Source organism: Nicotiana tabacum, chromosome 19, assembly GCF_000715075.1.
Source record: "Nicotiana tabacum cultivar K326 chromosome 19, ASM71507v2, whole genome shotgun sequence".
Taxonomy (NCBI): Eukaryota; Viridiplantae; Streptophyta; class Magnoliopsida; order Solanales; family Solanaceae; genus Nicotiana; species Nicotiana tabacum.
The window spans coordinates 113,621,540-113,637,991 of record NC_134098.1 but is presented as its reverse complement, the minus strand read 5'-3'; the positions used below and the strand labels follow the sequence as shown (position 1 = coordinate 113,637,991).

Genomic DNA, 16,452 nt, shown 5'->3' with positions numbered 1-16,452 from the left:
TGGACAGCTAAGAAAGTGATACTTGGAATGAATTATTATGAATATATATATCCCCGTACAAGAAAATATGAAGTTGAAATTCAAGTGATAATTCATTTGCAAATTATTGCCAGACGCATTTGTTGACCCAAAGCTAAATGTCATATTTCAGTTGGTAATGCTCCAAATAGAATAAAGTCCATGAGGGATAAAGTCTATGGCACACAAGAAGCGTAACAGACCAATCGGTTCCAAAGATAAAACTCCTTGAAGAAGGAGAGGGGCAAATGTTCAAGATGGTCATAATAAGGAGGCAAGTACTCTAGAAGAGCACCACGACATAACACTTCATAAGACCTTATGGGAGAGGCTCCGGTACCTGAAAATAATGAGATCTCAATAAGTTATGTCTTTATTGAGTGATGATGGAACCGATGCAAAATGATCGTCGACGACGTTGTTAATATAATGTAGCGCTTAATATTATTAATATTGACGAGGATCTTGAGCTCAAATCTGTTATGAAATTTGGATAGATAAATGATTGGCCAAATAAAAATACGCAATGAAAATTGACTTTACCTGAAAAATGTAAAGTTGGACGGATAGTCCCAACACCTAAAAGTATAAAACCAATGGAGGTATAAATGTGTTCTTGTGCGAAAATAAGGTCAAGTCGATAGACATAAAGACGACTTGTGTCACAAGAAGATTTGTAAATATTCTGGCATTAACTATATAGAGACATGTTCTCCTGTAGTAGATGTAGTCATTTCAGGTTTTAATCTGGCAACACATGAAAAACTTGATATGCGTATAATAGAAATAATTGAAGGATTTAAATTATTCTGAAGCATATTAAGGTTTTCAAGAAATTTATTAAATAAATCTTCAACAAATCCTTATGTGGTAGAGCAGTCATGGCGTACATAATTTATTTTTGTGTCTATTGCAATTGGTGCACTAATGTATCTTACTAGGACCATGAGTATAACAATATGCTAGTGAGATATAATTTTATTCCTATATGAAGATATTGGAATACTATGAATCATTGATATAGGTTTGTATATTCTAACAAATATTGTCAAGGTTTTGTTAGTTATGCAAATGCAGGAATTTTTTGTAGTTCGTTCTTCAAACAATCTATTCGTATGTGAGGGTACTGCCATATTATACTTTCACAAGACCGTCAATTATCGATTCAAGTCATGCCAAGATATTAACAATTGATAAAGCAAGTACCTCAATACATAATAGATGTGTGGCAATTGGCCTACAAATTGAACATGTAACAAATGAAATTTTTTCCATCAATCAACAAACACTAAAAAGATTTTAAAGCGATTTTACATGAATTATGCATATCCATTGAGTACCCCAATGGTTGTGAGATCACTTGACATAAATAAAGATAAATTTCGGCTTCAAGGAAATGATGAAGAGCTCGTTGGTGAAGAAACTCCATATATTAGTGCAATTGGGGCACTGATGTATCTTGCCAACAATACCCATCCAGATATTGATTTTACAGTAAGCTTATTAGCAGGATTCATCTCCTCCCCAACAAGAAGACATTGGAATGGTATTAAGCATATATTTAGATATCTTCGGGGAACTCTAGATATGTGATTGTTTTATTCTAATGAATTCAAGTCAGAAATGATTGGCTATGCCGATGCAGGTTATTTGTCTGATCCACATAAAGCCCGATCTCAAACATGTTATTTGTTTATATAGAGAGGTACAGCTATATCATGGCGTTCAATGAAACAAACAATAGTTGCCTCATCTTCAAATCATGATGAGATAATAACTATTCATGAAGCTAGTTGGGAATGTGTTTGGTTGAGATCAATAATTCAGCATATTCAGGAAATGTGTAGTTTTCTTATTAAAAAAGATAATCCAACTACACTATATGAAGACAATGTTGCTTGCATTGCTCAACTGAAAGGAGGATACATCAAAGGAGACAGAACAAAGCACATTTCACTAAAGTTCTTTTTCATGCATGATCTTCAATAAAATGATGAAATTAATGTTCAACAGATTCGTTCATGTGAAAATTTGGCCGATCTGTTCACTAAGGCATTACTAACTTCAACATTTAAGAAGTTGAGACAGAAGATTGGAATGTGCCGTCTTCAAGAAATAAAGTGATATTTTCATGAGGGGGAGTAAGATAAGCGTTGTACTCTTTTTCCCTTAAGCTAGGTTTTGTCCCACTGGGTTTTCCTGGTAAGGTTTTTAACGAGGCAACAAATAAAACATATTACAGATATGTGTACTCTTTTTCCTTCACTAAGATTTTTTTCCCACATGATTTTTTCTTAGTAAGGTTTTAACGAGGCACATTATCTATGGACATCCAAGGGGGAGTGTTATAAGAAAAATTAAATTATGATGGATGTCTATTCTTCTCCATTATTTCCATAACTCACACTACTCTAATACTTGTGGAGTTATGATTGTAACTCGATAACCTCCCACATGATTTTCCTCCAAATGCTTAATGATATGTTCAATGACATATTTTACAATAGTGATTCTTCACTTTTCATGCTTATATAAAGATTTTGTAATAGATAGGAAAAGATACACAATTGAAGAAAAAATAAGAATCTCTCATCTCTTTCTCTTTATATCTCTTAACTTGTTTTTCCTTGTTCTATATTGTTACGTTGAGCTATATTTTATAACAGTATCTTCTAATAATTTGTTGTGTTGATTAATCTTCACTTATAAAATTTTCTTTTTCTATGAAAAGCGAGGGAAAAGGGCAAAAAGAGGGGAAAAAAAACTTGAAGAATCTTCGGTTTTATTTGTTGTAAAGCCATTACTTTTTGGGTTAAGAGGTATTGGTGGATATGGGCCACCTTTCGGTAGCCGCCCAATTTTCATTTGTCACACTTGGAATTGGAAAGCCGACTTACTGTCATTGTCGGCTTCTTCTATCTAACTAACATAATTTTATCCAAGTTGTAGTATTCAACCTCTCTTTTATTTATATATATATATTGCAGTTATGCCTTTATCTTTCCACAATTTAGTTACTATTCCTACTGTTTTAATCTTGTTTACAAACTACTATTGAGCATGTCAAAACTAATGATTATGAATTTCCTATGTCACATTCCATTATTTAAATAAGAATTTGAATAATATATATATATACTCAATATTTTTAGGTTACTCATTAGTATAGAATATTTTAAATTAAATTTGTGTTGTACATATATTTACAATCTCAATCACAATAAAAAAATAGAAAAGACGAAAAATATAGTGCAAGAAAATAATTTTGATTGACCGTATAACAATTACTCATAATTTAGTATTATGTGCATGAAGTTTGCAAATGTTAATTATCATGGAATGTTGATAACGTAATACTCCATAGATGTGTGTTGCTAAATGTGAAACTTCTTGGTTCTTATTAAAAGTTTCTTTTACTTGTTTGACCTTCCTTTCAAATTTGGACATACGTTTAGAAAGATCTAGATAAACTTGTCTTAGAATAAATAAGGTATGACCTTTAAAGTACCAAGATAAATGACTAACCAGTGTTTATTTAATTTATCTTTCAGTTAATCCATCAAAGAAAAAAATATATTTGACTATTAAAGTGCCAAGATAAAACTAACTACTCTACTTTTAAAATACCAAGACAATTACCCCACTAACCAATGTTGATATATGTTTCAATAGTCAAGAACTATTAATGATTTGCTTCTCAGGCCCTTTAACTTGTTCCTCTCTTATTTTCTTAATCAAATCAGAAAAGTGATAATAGTGAATTGTGTAATAGCCAAGAAAAGAGAGTAAAGTTGCCAATCATTTAAAGATGAGTACTAAAGTTGAATTTTAGACAGTTCTGGGACGTCTGTGTAATATTTGTTCTTTTACTTACTTTTTTTTTGGGTCAACATTTTGGTTCTTTTAACTTCCTCTTTGTTTGGTTCCATTCACTTCAGTGTTGAAAACAACGTGCATATCTGACAGAAACGTTCAAACTCTGAGTTAAAGTATTAAGTACTGTAGGTACATGTACCCCATATATAAATATATAATATACGTATATATTATACTCTGTGTCTGATTTTCTCCATTTTTGCGATTGAAACCTTTGGAATTTTCTTTAAGGGAAAAAAGGACTGTCCTTTGAGGTATTTTTCTGTTTCTGTATCCATACAATTGGCGGAGTTTCATTTGGTAATCATTTCTGCTGCTTTCCTTTTCTTTTATCTTTTCTTTTTACCTTGAAGTTGCAGTTGCTTTGGCTCTCCTTTTTTCTGGTTTCTTATATTGGTGACTAAATTCTTGGAAAAAGATTCTTTTTTTTTCCTATAGGATCTGTTTCTTGAGTTTCTATTTTTATGTCTGTGGCAAATACTGTTTATGTTTTTGGTGTTTTTGATCTTGTATAACAACTGTAGTTTTGAGCTGGATTCATTTGATCAATTAAGTTTCTTTTTAGGGATATATTAGAATTTCAGTCTGTGGGTTGATCTCTTTTTTTATTTATTTGCTAATAAGTATAAACCCCAATAGAAGCTTTTAGTTGATCCTTTTGGGTTTGGAAAGCCTGTAGCAAGTAAAAATGAGAGGAAAAGTTACATATGGTGTTTTTAGATGGAATAACTATGGGGAAAAAATAGGATATGTGGAAGCAGAGTTTTTTGACTTTATGCTGCTGCTGTATGAATAATGATAAGTGACATGCACATCAAATATAATGTATACTTCAGACTTGGTTGTTGCCTCTATCTGGGAAATGCAAACTTTGAGTTTCCTTTTGTGTAATTGAAATGAATTACCTGCATTTAAAGTCTGTTTGTGTTTGCTTGACATATCCTTTTACTGCTTCATTTCAGGTTGCCTGTTCGTAGTATTCAATTGTCATTCTGTCGTTGTACAAATTTCTTGAAAATGGATGTGAAGGAGACTTTTAGTAAAAGAAAAACTAAAGGTCCTTTTAGTATAACAGCAGCTTTAACTACAGCATTTCTTGAATGGTTGCTCTTGATTTTTCTGTTTATGGATGGTGCTTTCGCCTACTTAGTGACAAAGTTTGCTCAGTATTGCCAATTGCAAGTTCCATGTTTGCTTTGCTCGAGGCTGGATCATGTGCTTGGCAAGGAAAAGGCTGGGTTTTACTGGGATTTAATATGCCCCAATCATAAGTTGAAGATATCATCATTAGTTCTTTGTCATTCTCATGATAACCTTGTTGATGTTCATGGGATGTGTGAGAGTTGCCTTTTCTCATTTGCTACAGTAAATAAGTCGAATGCTGAAACCTATAGATTGCTAGTTGGAAAACTCGGGGCAGATCCTCACATTGCTGATGAGGATCCTTTACTCGAGGAACAAACCAGTAGTTCCTCAGGGATAAGAAAATGTTATTGTTGTAGAGAGGAATGTGTTTCCAGAGGATATGCCCAAAACTTGTTCAAGATATCGTCTTCATGCGCTGATGCTGCTCAACTTGATGCACCTTTATCTGAAACTAAGGAGATCGGAAATGAGCCATCTGTTTCAGTCCTTGACCCTTTGCCTCATTTGGAGTACAAAAAGGTTAAGGTTAGCTCTGATTCTGAATCAGAAGCTGCACATTCAGATGGTGATAGTTCTAGGTGTCTACTCCGTGCAACGGACTATTCTATAAATGATTCTTCAGATAGATGTTTGCATCCGGAACCTCAGATTTTTACTTTCACTGATGACCTTGCTACTGAGAAACTTATACATTCAGCTTCAGTGCCCGAACCATCACTTCTAGATGCAAAAATTGATTTCAGATGTAGAGATTTTCCTTTTAATATGATATCTGCTGCAGCTGTTGAGCATGGATTAGAGGAAATTAACTGGCAGAAAGCTGAACAGAAGACTGATGCATCTGCCCCAGCTGAGCTTATAACTTTCGATGAAGCCACCCCCTTGTCCATTGTCAACGAAAATCTTGTTGATGTAGCTCGAGAGACCTGTAAGTCAGCTTCCTTATTGTTCCATCTCTCTTTTTTGTTACCCATATAAGTTGAGTCCTCTATATCTCTTTGTTTTTTCCCCAAGGTCAAAATTCTTTAAAGTGAGTATTTTCTTGATTTTTTGCTGTCCTAAACTTCCAAATAGGAAGAAGATAAAGAAAAAGAAATTACTTATGGAATTTACATTTTTCCATTTTTGATATTCAAACTACCACTTTTGTAAATTTGTTAATTATCAAGTGTATTTTCATTTTTTATTTTGTTTTACCTCGTTGTTGTTCGTATTTATTAGTATCTTGCTTTGAATTTACAGCAGCTGCGGAGATGGTCAGCCAAGTTGTCAAAGATTGTGGGGGAGTCTCTCAGGCAAGAAGTGATGAGGTCCTGAAGACCGAAGCAGAATTGCATTCTAAACCAGAGACAAATGAGACTAGTTTACAAACAGCTGGTTCGTTTGATCTAGGTGATGCTTATAAGCTGGCTGTTGGCAATAGATCAAGGCAATTATCTGGAAAGTTTTTGGAGCAGATGTCATTCAAGGATTCTACACGAATGAGTGAAGATCTGAAGGTCTTACTTACGCAACTGTCTTCTCCTCGTGTTACCGATACTACATTGAGTGAGATGAGTCCTCGGGTGTCTGTAAATGGTGAGGAAATTAGAACTTATGAAGCTTCTCACTTTATTGGAATGCAGATACTTCATAAAAGGATCTCGCTTGAGAGAAATGAATCTGGTTTATCTCTGGAAGGAAGCGCTGTGAGTGAAATTGAAGGTGAGAGTGTGTCTGATCGTTTAAAACGACAGGTGGAGTATGATAGAAAACTTATGGCTGCTCTCTATAAGGAGTTGGAGGAAGAGAGAAATGCATCCTCAGTTGCTGCAAATCAGGCAATGGCAATGATTACACGAGTACAAGAGGAGAAGGCAGCACTGAACATGGAAGCCCTGCAATGCTTAAGAGTGTTGGAAGAACAAGCTGAATATGACAATGAAGCACTGCAGAAAGCAAATGATCTTCTTGTACAGAAGGAGAAAGAGATTCAAGATTTAGAAGCTGAACTTGAACTTTACAAGAAAAAACTTGGGAACATGGCTCTCTTTGATGATGCACTTGAGGCAAGTTATGATTCAAATAAAGCTAAGCAAGCTGATACAATCTGCAGTGAAGGCAGTTCATCTTTTCCTGACGTGAATGCTGATATACCCACCAGAAAATATGGAATGTCCTCTAGAGAGGAGAACATAGATAAGAGGAGTCTGATACTTGATTTTGAAAGTGAAAGACAGCAAATTATGGTTTGTTTGAACAAATTGGAAGAAAGGCTCTATTTGTTCTCTAAGCATGAGGCTAGTCAACAGTCTGCTAATGTGAACAGCGAGTTTTCAACAGAAGAATGGGTTGAAGTGGGTAATCCGAAAGATTTGGACAATAGGGAAATTTTTAGAAATAATGGTGAAATAGAGGAAAATGTGCGCCTAGATCCAACCGCTGACACAAGCCCTTCTGGTGAAGAAGTATCTACTTGCAAGTTTCCAGATGAGAGCAAATCTTGGCTGTGCGCTGATGGAGATTCTGAGTTAGAGACATTGAAAAGTGAGTTATCAGTTTTGAGCAGCAGGCTGAAAGCACTTGAAACAGAACACTGCTTTCTTGAGCATTCCATCAACTCACTGAGGAATGGAGATGAGGGGCATCGATTCATTGAGGAGATAGCTGGTCACTTGCGACAGTTGCATTTTGTTTGGGACAGAACACATGATGATCTTGCACGTAAATAAAGGTGATCACCTTATGAATTTCATCTCTCCTCGAGACATTTATCTAATTCCTTCTTGGAAGTTGCTTTATCTTAGGGTTTATGGAAGTTCTATTTCTCATGTGTGGTAATTAGCTTTGCAGTATTTTCATTTAGATTAGTATGCAACTTGACTTTCAATTGAAAGCACCCATTTTACCTTGTGGCTTGTCTTTCCTTTTCCCCGTTCTTTTAGAAAATCTTATATTATGGAGGTGAAAATGGATTACACTGCCTTGTGCATTGCGTGTTGGTCTTATGACGTATGTTATTCCTTGCTTTTTTGTTTAGTTTGATTAGTTTGAGAGATCATTAAAGAGATGGCAGTTATATCTTTCTTCGGTGAAATAACAATTGGAAGGTTTACTAATGATACACTTCTGGCTCCAACAGCAGGAGAGATGGTTTTTAGTTGTTCAATCTTTTGCAATGAAGCGCTCATAGCTATTATATGCTAGTATGTTATGGGGTAGGAGACTAGTGAGGGAGTCAAGAATTAAATATTCTAGAAGAAATGTTCTTGGATATTTCTCTAAGTTACCATCTGATAAAATTTCCAATTAAAGTATTTATCCAACAATTGTGATGGCGTCAACAGGTTCAAGTTCTCAATAAGTAACCTAAGCATTCTTGCAAATAATGTAGTGAAACTGCTAGTGCTTCATCTTCCTAAGAACTGCAATATCAAATGAATTCTTCTTTTCCATGTATAATTCGAAATTAGTACTTTCTTTCATAACCGAGAACTCTGCAGTTTTCAGCTTTTGAAATCGGTTAATTATAGGCCTACCTATCCATTCTCCACTTGAACATCATACTTGTTTCACCATCTAGGCCTTGTACTTCTGATGTACGCCTACCACACTTGTTTTTCTGTTGAACTAAAGCCCTTGTGGCTATCATAGATTTGGGTTATGCCCTCTCATTGAACATTTGTAAGTGTGAAAAAGTTAGTTTTTTGAGTCTTTCTTTATGATGCCAAGTTTGGCACTAAGAATCCCACATATATCAGTTCATGTATCAAAATAGTTTAATTTGCAATGTATGTGATTTATTGATTTCCTAAATTCATTTTAATATAGTAGTGTTATGACTACTGCAGTTTCCCATTGGATCCAGAGTCAAGCATTCATTTCATCTTAAGTTCCACAATATTTCCTCTTTCTCTAGAATCGATATATCATCTCTCAAGCTTTTGCCATGTTTCTTGTATTCTTCGTCTTGATCCGATCAAAGTATCAACAGCTGCTTCCAGTATTTCATAATAACATCTTTCAACCACTTGAGAGTTTGTACCTTTATAGTTTATAACCTGCTCACTGTTGTTGAGAGTCCTGCCTCCTGTGCTATTGGACTCTTCTTTCACATTCTTTGTTACCTTCATTTCATAAAAACTGAATTCTGTCAATGAACAACCAGCAAAATATATTGTTCCGTGTCTTTCTAGAACTTTGTGGTTAGAAACTGGTGTTTTCAGGTAACAAGATTTTTGCCCATTGTGGATAAAATGTCTTTTGAGTGCAGACGGAACAACAAATGCCTCGGAGCTAAATTACCTTGCTCAAGTTGATGGATATGAATGAAGAATGATTCCCTGACAAACATTCATTAAATCATTTTTTTATGTTTTGTGGGACGTACAATTGGTGAAAGGTGATAGTGGTATTAGTATTGAGATGGAGGCATGGGAGGGTTAATAAGGAGTAGGAGTAGAGAGAGTTGCTGTTCAAATGCTTGTGTGCTTAAGAGTCCGTGTGTTGTTTTCCTCCTGATGATACAAATATTATCCTATATGGATAACCAAACACTGTTGGATAAATCATTTTCCATCGGTCTTATTTCACATTCAAGATGCATGACATGGTGAACATTTCGCCTGTTATGTTATGCTCTACCTATGGTCATTTTCTGCAGATAGCTATTCATCAGTTTTCTTTGAAATTATTGTCTTCCTGGTCATGGTAAGACTGCCTTTCCTGAAATCTCGGACCATGGGAGTTTTGATGTATCGAGTCGTGGCAATTGTAAGCCACTGCCCTCTTCAACCAGTGATTTTGCATGTTGTTATTGACAAACACTGCAACTTAGGACATGCAGTCATAAACAAAAGTTTATTATGAAATATAATCTGTTTGAAGTTGTCCCTCCATAATCCACTTTGGATATCAGTTGAAATCTCTGTTAGTTTCATGCGCCATTTCCGCATTTATGCTTTTATTTTTTATTCAATTTTCCCTGCTTTAGGTGGAGCAAAAGATTTTTACTTGACATATTCATTTTGAATTCTTTGCAGATTAAATTAAAGATGGCTCTTTCTCCTAGAGCATGAACTGTACAGTTTTTGGGTGAACATTGAACATGGTTTCTCCCATTAGTAGAAGGCTACAAGCAGCAATTTAGCATTTTGTGATGTTTTTTTTCAGTGATTTTCCCCTTTTTGTTTCATTACTACATTGGTTTGAGTAAAGATTGGCTGTAAAGATGAAATTCAAGAGTCCTATAATTTGATGTAAAGTTCTGCTAGAGTGGCTAGGATCATGATTTTAATGTAGTAGATTAATGAAATTGTGAGATAAAATTTGTTTTGGTTACGTTTCTATCTAGCCTGTTATATTTTTGTTTTTCTGAATTTGTCAAGTCAGGATGACTTTCCTTTTATAAAACTATGGAAAAAAAATAGAATCTCCTACTTCTGCAAACAGAAAACTAACACAACAACAAACCAAGTGAATTTTCACAAGTGGGGTTTGCAGAGTGTTTGTGTACGCAGACCTTATCCCTATACTGGGAGGACAGAAATGTTGTTTCTCATAGACCCCCGGTTAAAGAAAAAATCAAAAGAGGCATAAGGAATGGAGAAATGAGTATCCAAACAAAATGTGAGAAAGCAATGTGTAAAGGTAGCAACAAACAAAACAGCAATCATATTATATATGTGCTGTATCTTTGGAAGATACAAGTTTGAAAAAGGAAACTGCAAAATGGTTGCAAACTCTATGGGAGGCAAATAGTAATCCTAAAAGCCACAACTCACAAACAACACTCCTTTGTTGTGGGTTGCTTTTGCTGTCACTCTGTATTTTTTAAAAAATATAATAGCCTCTCACACTTAACATAATAATAATAACAAATATAATAAGAAATAATAGCAGAATAATAATATAGCATCCTCATATCTAGACTGAGATACAGTAAGAATGAGATTTTAACCTAAGAAGTAATTCTACTTCTTGATTTGCTCCTTGTTGTCATTGTTATTCTTGGTTGCCGCTGAATTTTGTGCTACTGCACGCTCACCATTATTGTTTGGTGTCATCAGCTTGTCGAATTTTTCGCTCTTTGTCAACACAATCTCAATCTAAAAATTCATAAATGCAGAAAGTAGTTACTAAAATTGTTAGTACATACATTTCATACAGGGGAGAGATTAAAAGGGAAAAAAATTGCTTACTCTTGCTTTTTGAACCATGCGACCTTTGGCCTCATCTTTCATTCCAACTGTGGATGTTAAAACCTCTGCATCATATTCGTGAGAACTATATTAGTTGGGAGGAAATGCCCGATGCACAAAGTATCTCACATTCATTCAGGGTTCGAGGAAGTTGGGGTGCGATGTAGGCTACCTACCCTACGCTCGTGTTTATACCACATCAAACAATTTAACCTTAAGGGGTCATTTGATAGGGTGTATAAGAATAGTACTGACTACTGAATATGGTGTATTTGTAATGCTGAGATTAGTTATGTTATCATTATTTCTTATGTTTGGTGTACTATAGGTTTTGAAATGGCAATTCTGTCTTTATACATGTATTAAAATCTATAATATTGCTAATACCATGATTTGCTATGTATAAGAATAATATTGAATAGGGTATAACTAATACAAGTGGAGTATTAGTTATGCGTAGATTGAAAAACACTACCAAACACGGGATTAATAATACCAAAGCTAATGCATGTGTTATTTTTCCTAATACATCCTACCAAACCACCCCTAAGAATTAAAAGTGCCTGTGCAGGGCGAATGTATTGCATTATTTGTTAGGTGTAAACATTAGGCGCGAGTAAGTTTTTCTTGTTAACATGCCCTGCTCACATCAATACCATGATCTAAAAGAACTTAGTGGGATCAGAATTACTTACTCTTCTCTGTGGCAAATCCACCATTCTTCAAAATCTCAGCTACTGTGACAACCGTAGTGATCGCTGTCCATAATTTAACATAAATAAATTAGCAAAAGGAAATTATTTTACATTTCAATCGACTTCGAAAAGTAAACAATCGTGCTAAACTAGGCTAAAGTATCCCCTATCATTCTTTTTCTCCTCTTGTTGTTTTTGAGTTTGGTTTAAATTGGAAAACGATTTTCATTTTTGTATTTGTCATAGATCGAGATATCAAGTTAACAAAAAAGAACCAATGTAAAATAAATAAATCAAAATAGAGATTCAAGTTACCCATGCCCAAAGCAGAAAGCTCAACCTCAGTATGCTGCTGCATGTACCTCTGCAGAAAGTTAGTAAATGAAGTTTATGAGTGTTTAATTCTTAGCATTCTATCACTAACGGATTTTCAAAAAAATTATACCCTAGAAATAGATTCCAAGAAATCCCGCTTTTTTTAAAAATTAATTTCTGATGATAAAAAAATAAAAGAAGATATAAGACGTCGATATTATTTACATTATATATAAAATAAAATAAAAGACGTCGATAAAAAAAATTAGAAAATAGTGGATCACGTGAATGGACTATTGGAATGGGATGACCAAAGCAACTAAAAGAAACAAATGGTATAACTTCAAAAATTACATGCTAAGTTATGAGCCGCGAATCCAGAATTTTGGAATATATTGTACCAAAGTTTTTCACACACATATATATAATCCGAGCCAGACACAATCAGAGGCGGGAGGCACAAGTGGAGCTACGGGTTTGACTGAACCTAATAGCTTTTGCTCAAACAATATATTAGGTATTTGTAATTTATTAAATATATGTACAAATATTAAATTTAGAACCGAATGACTGACACTAGAAGTCGTAGTTCTTAAAAAAAGACAATACATATTACCTTTGCAAGGTTGACATAGAAGAAGAGTGGTTTTTTGGTGTTAGACACTTGAATTCTGTTGCTCTTCTTCGGTGCCTCATTGTTGTTGGCTGCTTGTGCTTGTGGTTGTGCTTGTGCTGGTGCTGGTGCTTGAGCTGGTGTTGGTGTTGGTGCTGCTGTCGGTGCCATTGTTTCAATTGTCATAATTTTTCTTTACCTCTTTCACGTAATATTTTACGTGCAGGAAAGCGTGAAATTCTAATCTAGCTTGGAAAACTAGTACAAAGACAGTTAAATAAAGGAAACATTAGACAGGCCCGATTCAATGGGAACCAATTGCATATCCGTACGTGTCGTTTTGACCAAGTAAACATCCATTGGCAGTTAGGACAAAAGAAGTACTAACAAATTAATGGTTGGCTATTAAAGCATTGAAATAAGAACAGTGGCTATGCATGTTACTAGTACGTACTAGTGATTTTCTCTGGTTTTGCTTCTACTTCGGGACTATTTAAACATTATTCGTCATCCAAAACATTTTTGGTTAAAAACAAAATGTAAATGTATTTAGGAGAATACAGACCATTGAATATATATGAATCAAGAAGACTGTCCATTGATTAATTAAAAATTCTTGACGTAAGTTGTATTAATCTGCATATATATTGGGAAAACTTTATCATGTTTTTGGTATTTAATATTTTTCGCCGATTTTTCTCGTTCAATACAATCATGTAAGTTTGATTAGTCGTTTTATTTTGCTAAGTCTAAAAATCTATTTCATGCTAAAATAAATTTGTCTCTAATTGAGTCTTTAAATTATCCATCATTATTTAATTCAATTATCATCAATATATCTTGCTAAATAACAGATTTTCTCAAAGAGTAATTGATTTGATAGTGTTATGTTGGAATGAAGTCAAATTGAAAAAATCGAAAAATCGACAAAAACCAACTGATAAAAAACTGCCTTAATTGGCTTGGTTTCTTTTTTGGTAAAAACCGACTCAAACAGAACCATGAAAACCCCTAATTTAGAGCGATGGACTCACTATCACTATTCCCTTTTTCTTTGGGTTAGAGAAGCAACTTTTGGTTCCGTTTTGAAAAAAATTGTGACAAGTTCTAAAAAGGAAAATTTCTCTTTCCTTTTGTAAAAAAGGAAAATTCACTCCCTTTTGCAATAGGACTCGTAGTTAACAAAAAAAAAGTATTCAGTATAAATAGTTCATATAGCAGCTCGTGCAAGTATTACGAAGTTCTTAAGGTTTGAGTAAAAGATGATGAGAATGCCTTCAGTCTCGTCAATATTCCAGGTCTATGCCTCATTGTCTGCTACAATTACCCTATTTAAGACAATTCTGAATCAAGTTGTTCCTCTTCAAATCCAGAACTACATTATATCCAAAATCCTTAGTTATTTTCGTCCTCATTCATCAGACATAACTCTTGCTATTGAAGAAAAAGAAGGCGTGGTTACTAATGAAGTCTATGCCGCTGCTGAAATCTACTTGTCAGCCAAAACCAGCCCCGAATTTCAACGTTTCAACGTTAGCAAAAGACCTAAAGACCCAAAAGTGAACGCTAAATTCGCCAATTGTGGGAAAATTATTGATTCCTTTGAAGGGATTGAATTGGTTTGGAGGTTTGTTCACGATGCTGAGAAAAAGACCATGACAAAAGATGATTATGATCCTGATCGCGGTGGTATGTTTGTTAACGAGAAACGTTACTTTGAGCTAAGCTTTAACAAGCAACACAAGGACAAAATCATGAATTGTTACATCCCTTTTGTACTCAACAAAGCCAAAGACATGTCTCATGAGAAAAAAGTTGTTAAGTTGCATTCTCTAGCCAATGGTCTTACTTATAATTCTAAACTTTGGGATTCAGTTAATCTTGAGCACCCTTCAACTTTTGATACACTAGCATTAGAACCAACACTAAAGAAATCCATAATTGAGGATCTTGATAGGTTTTTAAAAAGGAAAGATTTTTATAGGAGAGTAGGAAAAGCTTGGAAAAGAGGATACTTATTATATGGACCGCCAGGGACAAATCAAGTTTGATTGCAGCAATTGCTAACTATCTAAAATTTGACGTTTATGATTTAGAGTTTTTTAACATAAGGAACGACGCAGATTTGAGAAGGTTGTTGATCAGCACCAAAAATAGGTCTATACTTGTTATTGAAGACATTGATTGTAGCGTTGATTTGCCAGATAGAACTAAAAATCGCCCAGAATATGGTCATTCTCGTTCACGAGATCAAGATAGGCTTACACTTGGTGGATTGCTAAATTTCATAGACGGGCTATGGTCGAGTATTGGAGATGAGAGGGTTATTATATTTACAAGGAGAAACTTGATCCAACTCTGTTGCGACCTGGACGAATGGACATGCATATTCATATGTTTTACTTGACAATTGAAAGTTTTAAGGTGTTGGCAGCTAATTATTTGAAAATTTATGATTTGAATAATTATGGATATTTTCAAGAAATACAAGAGTTGATTGAAAGTGTTCAAGTTACCCCTGCTGAGGTTGCTGAGGAACTTATGAAGAGTGAAGATGCTGATGTTTGTCTTGCAGGTCTTGTCAATTTTCCCAAGAGTAAAAGGATCAGTAATACTGAAGAGGAGATAACTGATGATGCTACAAAAAAGGAGTAAATCTTTGAGTATAACATAATTCAATTGACCAAACGTTATTGTGTCTTTTTTACGTACGTAGATTTTTTTTGGTTGCTTTATTTATTGTTGTTCAAGATTTATTTTGTTAATTAACTTTCGAATGACACTTGGTTATATTTCAATTCTAATATTATATTAGTCATAAAAAAATTTGTCCTTTAAAATAAAAAAAATTAAGATGAAAATTGCATTTTAAATATTCATTATGTCCCAATTTATATGGCACTTTTTGTTTATCGAAAGTCAGTTTGACTAATTTTTGAAGCCAAATTGAATTAGAACAATTTAATATTTTAAAGTTAAAATTAGATATTCAAAAACTATACAAAAAGTATTATAATCTACGATTCTTCTCATGTCAATATGATGAAAAGTTACCTTTTAAATTACGCAACACATCAAACATTTAATTATATTTATCATTTGTTGCTATACTTTCAACAATTTTACTATTCGTAGCTATATTTAAATTTTATAGCAAATCCATAAAATAAGAGATTAATTGTTTTGAATTGAAACAAAAGAGCAACAAGCCCTCGTAGCTCAGCTGGCTAGATCGCAGCTAGCGAAGGTCTTGAGTTCGAATCTAAACAAGAATATTTATTTTTTTGTATTTCACTAGTTCTATTCGTTCATTTGTATACGAATACAGCTGATACATGTTACGTAACAACTGAACATTAGCTAAAAATGATAATTAGGCGAATTATAGTAATTAGGCTCTAAACTACGGTTATTAAACATAAGAGTCTTGCTTTAAGGTATAATTTAATCTAGGTCCGATTTAACTTTGAAGATCTACCCAATGCACCATCGACAAATGTAAAAGGTCCTTTGAATTAGGGTGGAACAAGTGAAATTTTGATGGTATATGAACAAATCCTCGTTTTGTATGCATAAGTATGCGAGGGGAAAATTTGACTGAAAAAAATAG

General features: G+C 34.1%; 2 protein-coding genes and 1 pseudogene across 7 annotated transcripts; 2 read left to right on the top strand and 1 right to left on the bottom strand.

The window, feature by feature from the left end:
• Positions 1-3,949: 3,949 nt before the first annotated feature.
• Positions 3,950-10,346, top strand: LOC107783727 (myosin-binding protein 1-like). Of its 6 annotated transcripts, none has more exons than XM_075238429.1 (4): positions 3,950-4,148; positions 4,857-5,968; positions 6,286-7,753; positions 10,062-10,346. In XM_075238429.1, exons 2-3 carry the CDS (start codon positions 4,912-4,914, stop codon positions 7,749-7,751), a joined length of 2,523 nt encoding a protein of 840 aa, XP_075094530.1. In that variant the 5' UTR covers positions 3,950-4,148; positions 4,857-4,911; the 3' UTR covers positions 7,752-7,753; positions 10,062-10,346. The 6 variants fall into 6 exon arrangements, with proteins under 6 accessions (XP_075094530.1, XP_016460228.1, XP_016460229.1 ...); XM_016604742.2 differs by having other exon boundaries at positions 6,283-7,753; XM_016604743.2 differs by having other exon boundaries at positions 3,950-4,194.
• Positions 10,347-10,872: 526 nt separating this feature from the next.
• LOC107783726 (uncharacterized protein At2g34160-like) lies at positions 10,873-13,102 on the bottom strand. The gene is made up of 5 exons (XM_016604740.2): positions 12,846-13,102; positions 12,230-12,278; positions 11,915-11,977; positions 11,220-11,284; positions 10,873-11,126 (listed from the first exon to the last, which is right to left on the bottom strand). Exons 1-5 carry the CDS (start codon positions 13,026-13,028, stop codon positions 10,992-10,994), a joined length of 495 nt encoding a protein of 164 aa, XP_016460226.1. The 5' UTR covers positions 13,029-13,102; the 3' UTR covers positions 10,873-10,991.
• A 1,002-nt stretch (positions 13,103-14,104) lies between these two features.
• On the top strand, positions 14,105-15,497 carry LOC107783725 (AAA-ATPase At5g17760-like; annotated as a pseudogene).
• The last annotated feature ends 955 nt before the right edge of the window (positions 15,498-16,452 follow it).

What these genes read in the sequence shown, in the direction of transcription:
- LOC107783727 (XM_016604742.2), top strand. Translation starts at nt 4,912, where the DNA reads ATGGATGTGAAGGAGACTTTTAGTAAAAGAAAAACTAAAGGTCCTTTT. An exon ending in TGATGTAGCTCGAGAGACCT is followed by an intron (nt 5,969 to 6,282) that starts GTAAGTCAGCTT and finishes TTGAATTTACAG; the next exon opens with CAGCTGCGGAGATGGTCAGC.
- LOC107783726 (XM_016604740.2), bottom strand. Translation starts at nt 13,028, where the DNA reads ATGACAATTGAAACAATGGCACCGACAGCAGCACCAACACCAACACCA. An exon ending in GCTTTCTGCTTTGGGCATGG is followed by an intron (nt 11,978 to 12,229) that starts GTAACTTGAATC and finishes AATTATGGACAG; the next exon opens with CGATCACTACGGTTGTCACA. An exon ending in TGGATTTGCCACAGAGAAGA is followed by an intron (nt 11,285 to 11,914) that starts GTAAGTAATTCT and finishes AATATGATGCAG; the next exon opens with AGGTTTTAACATCCACAGTT.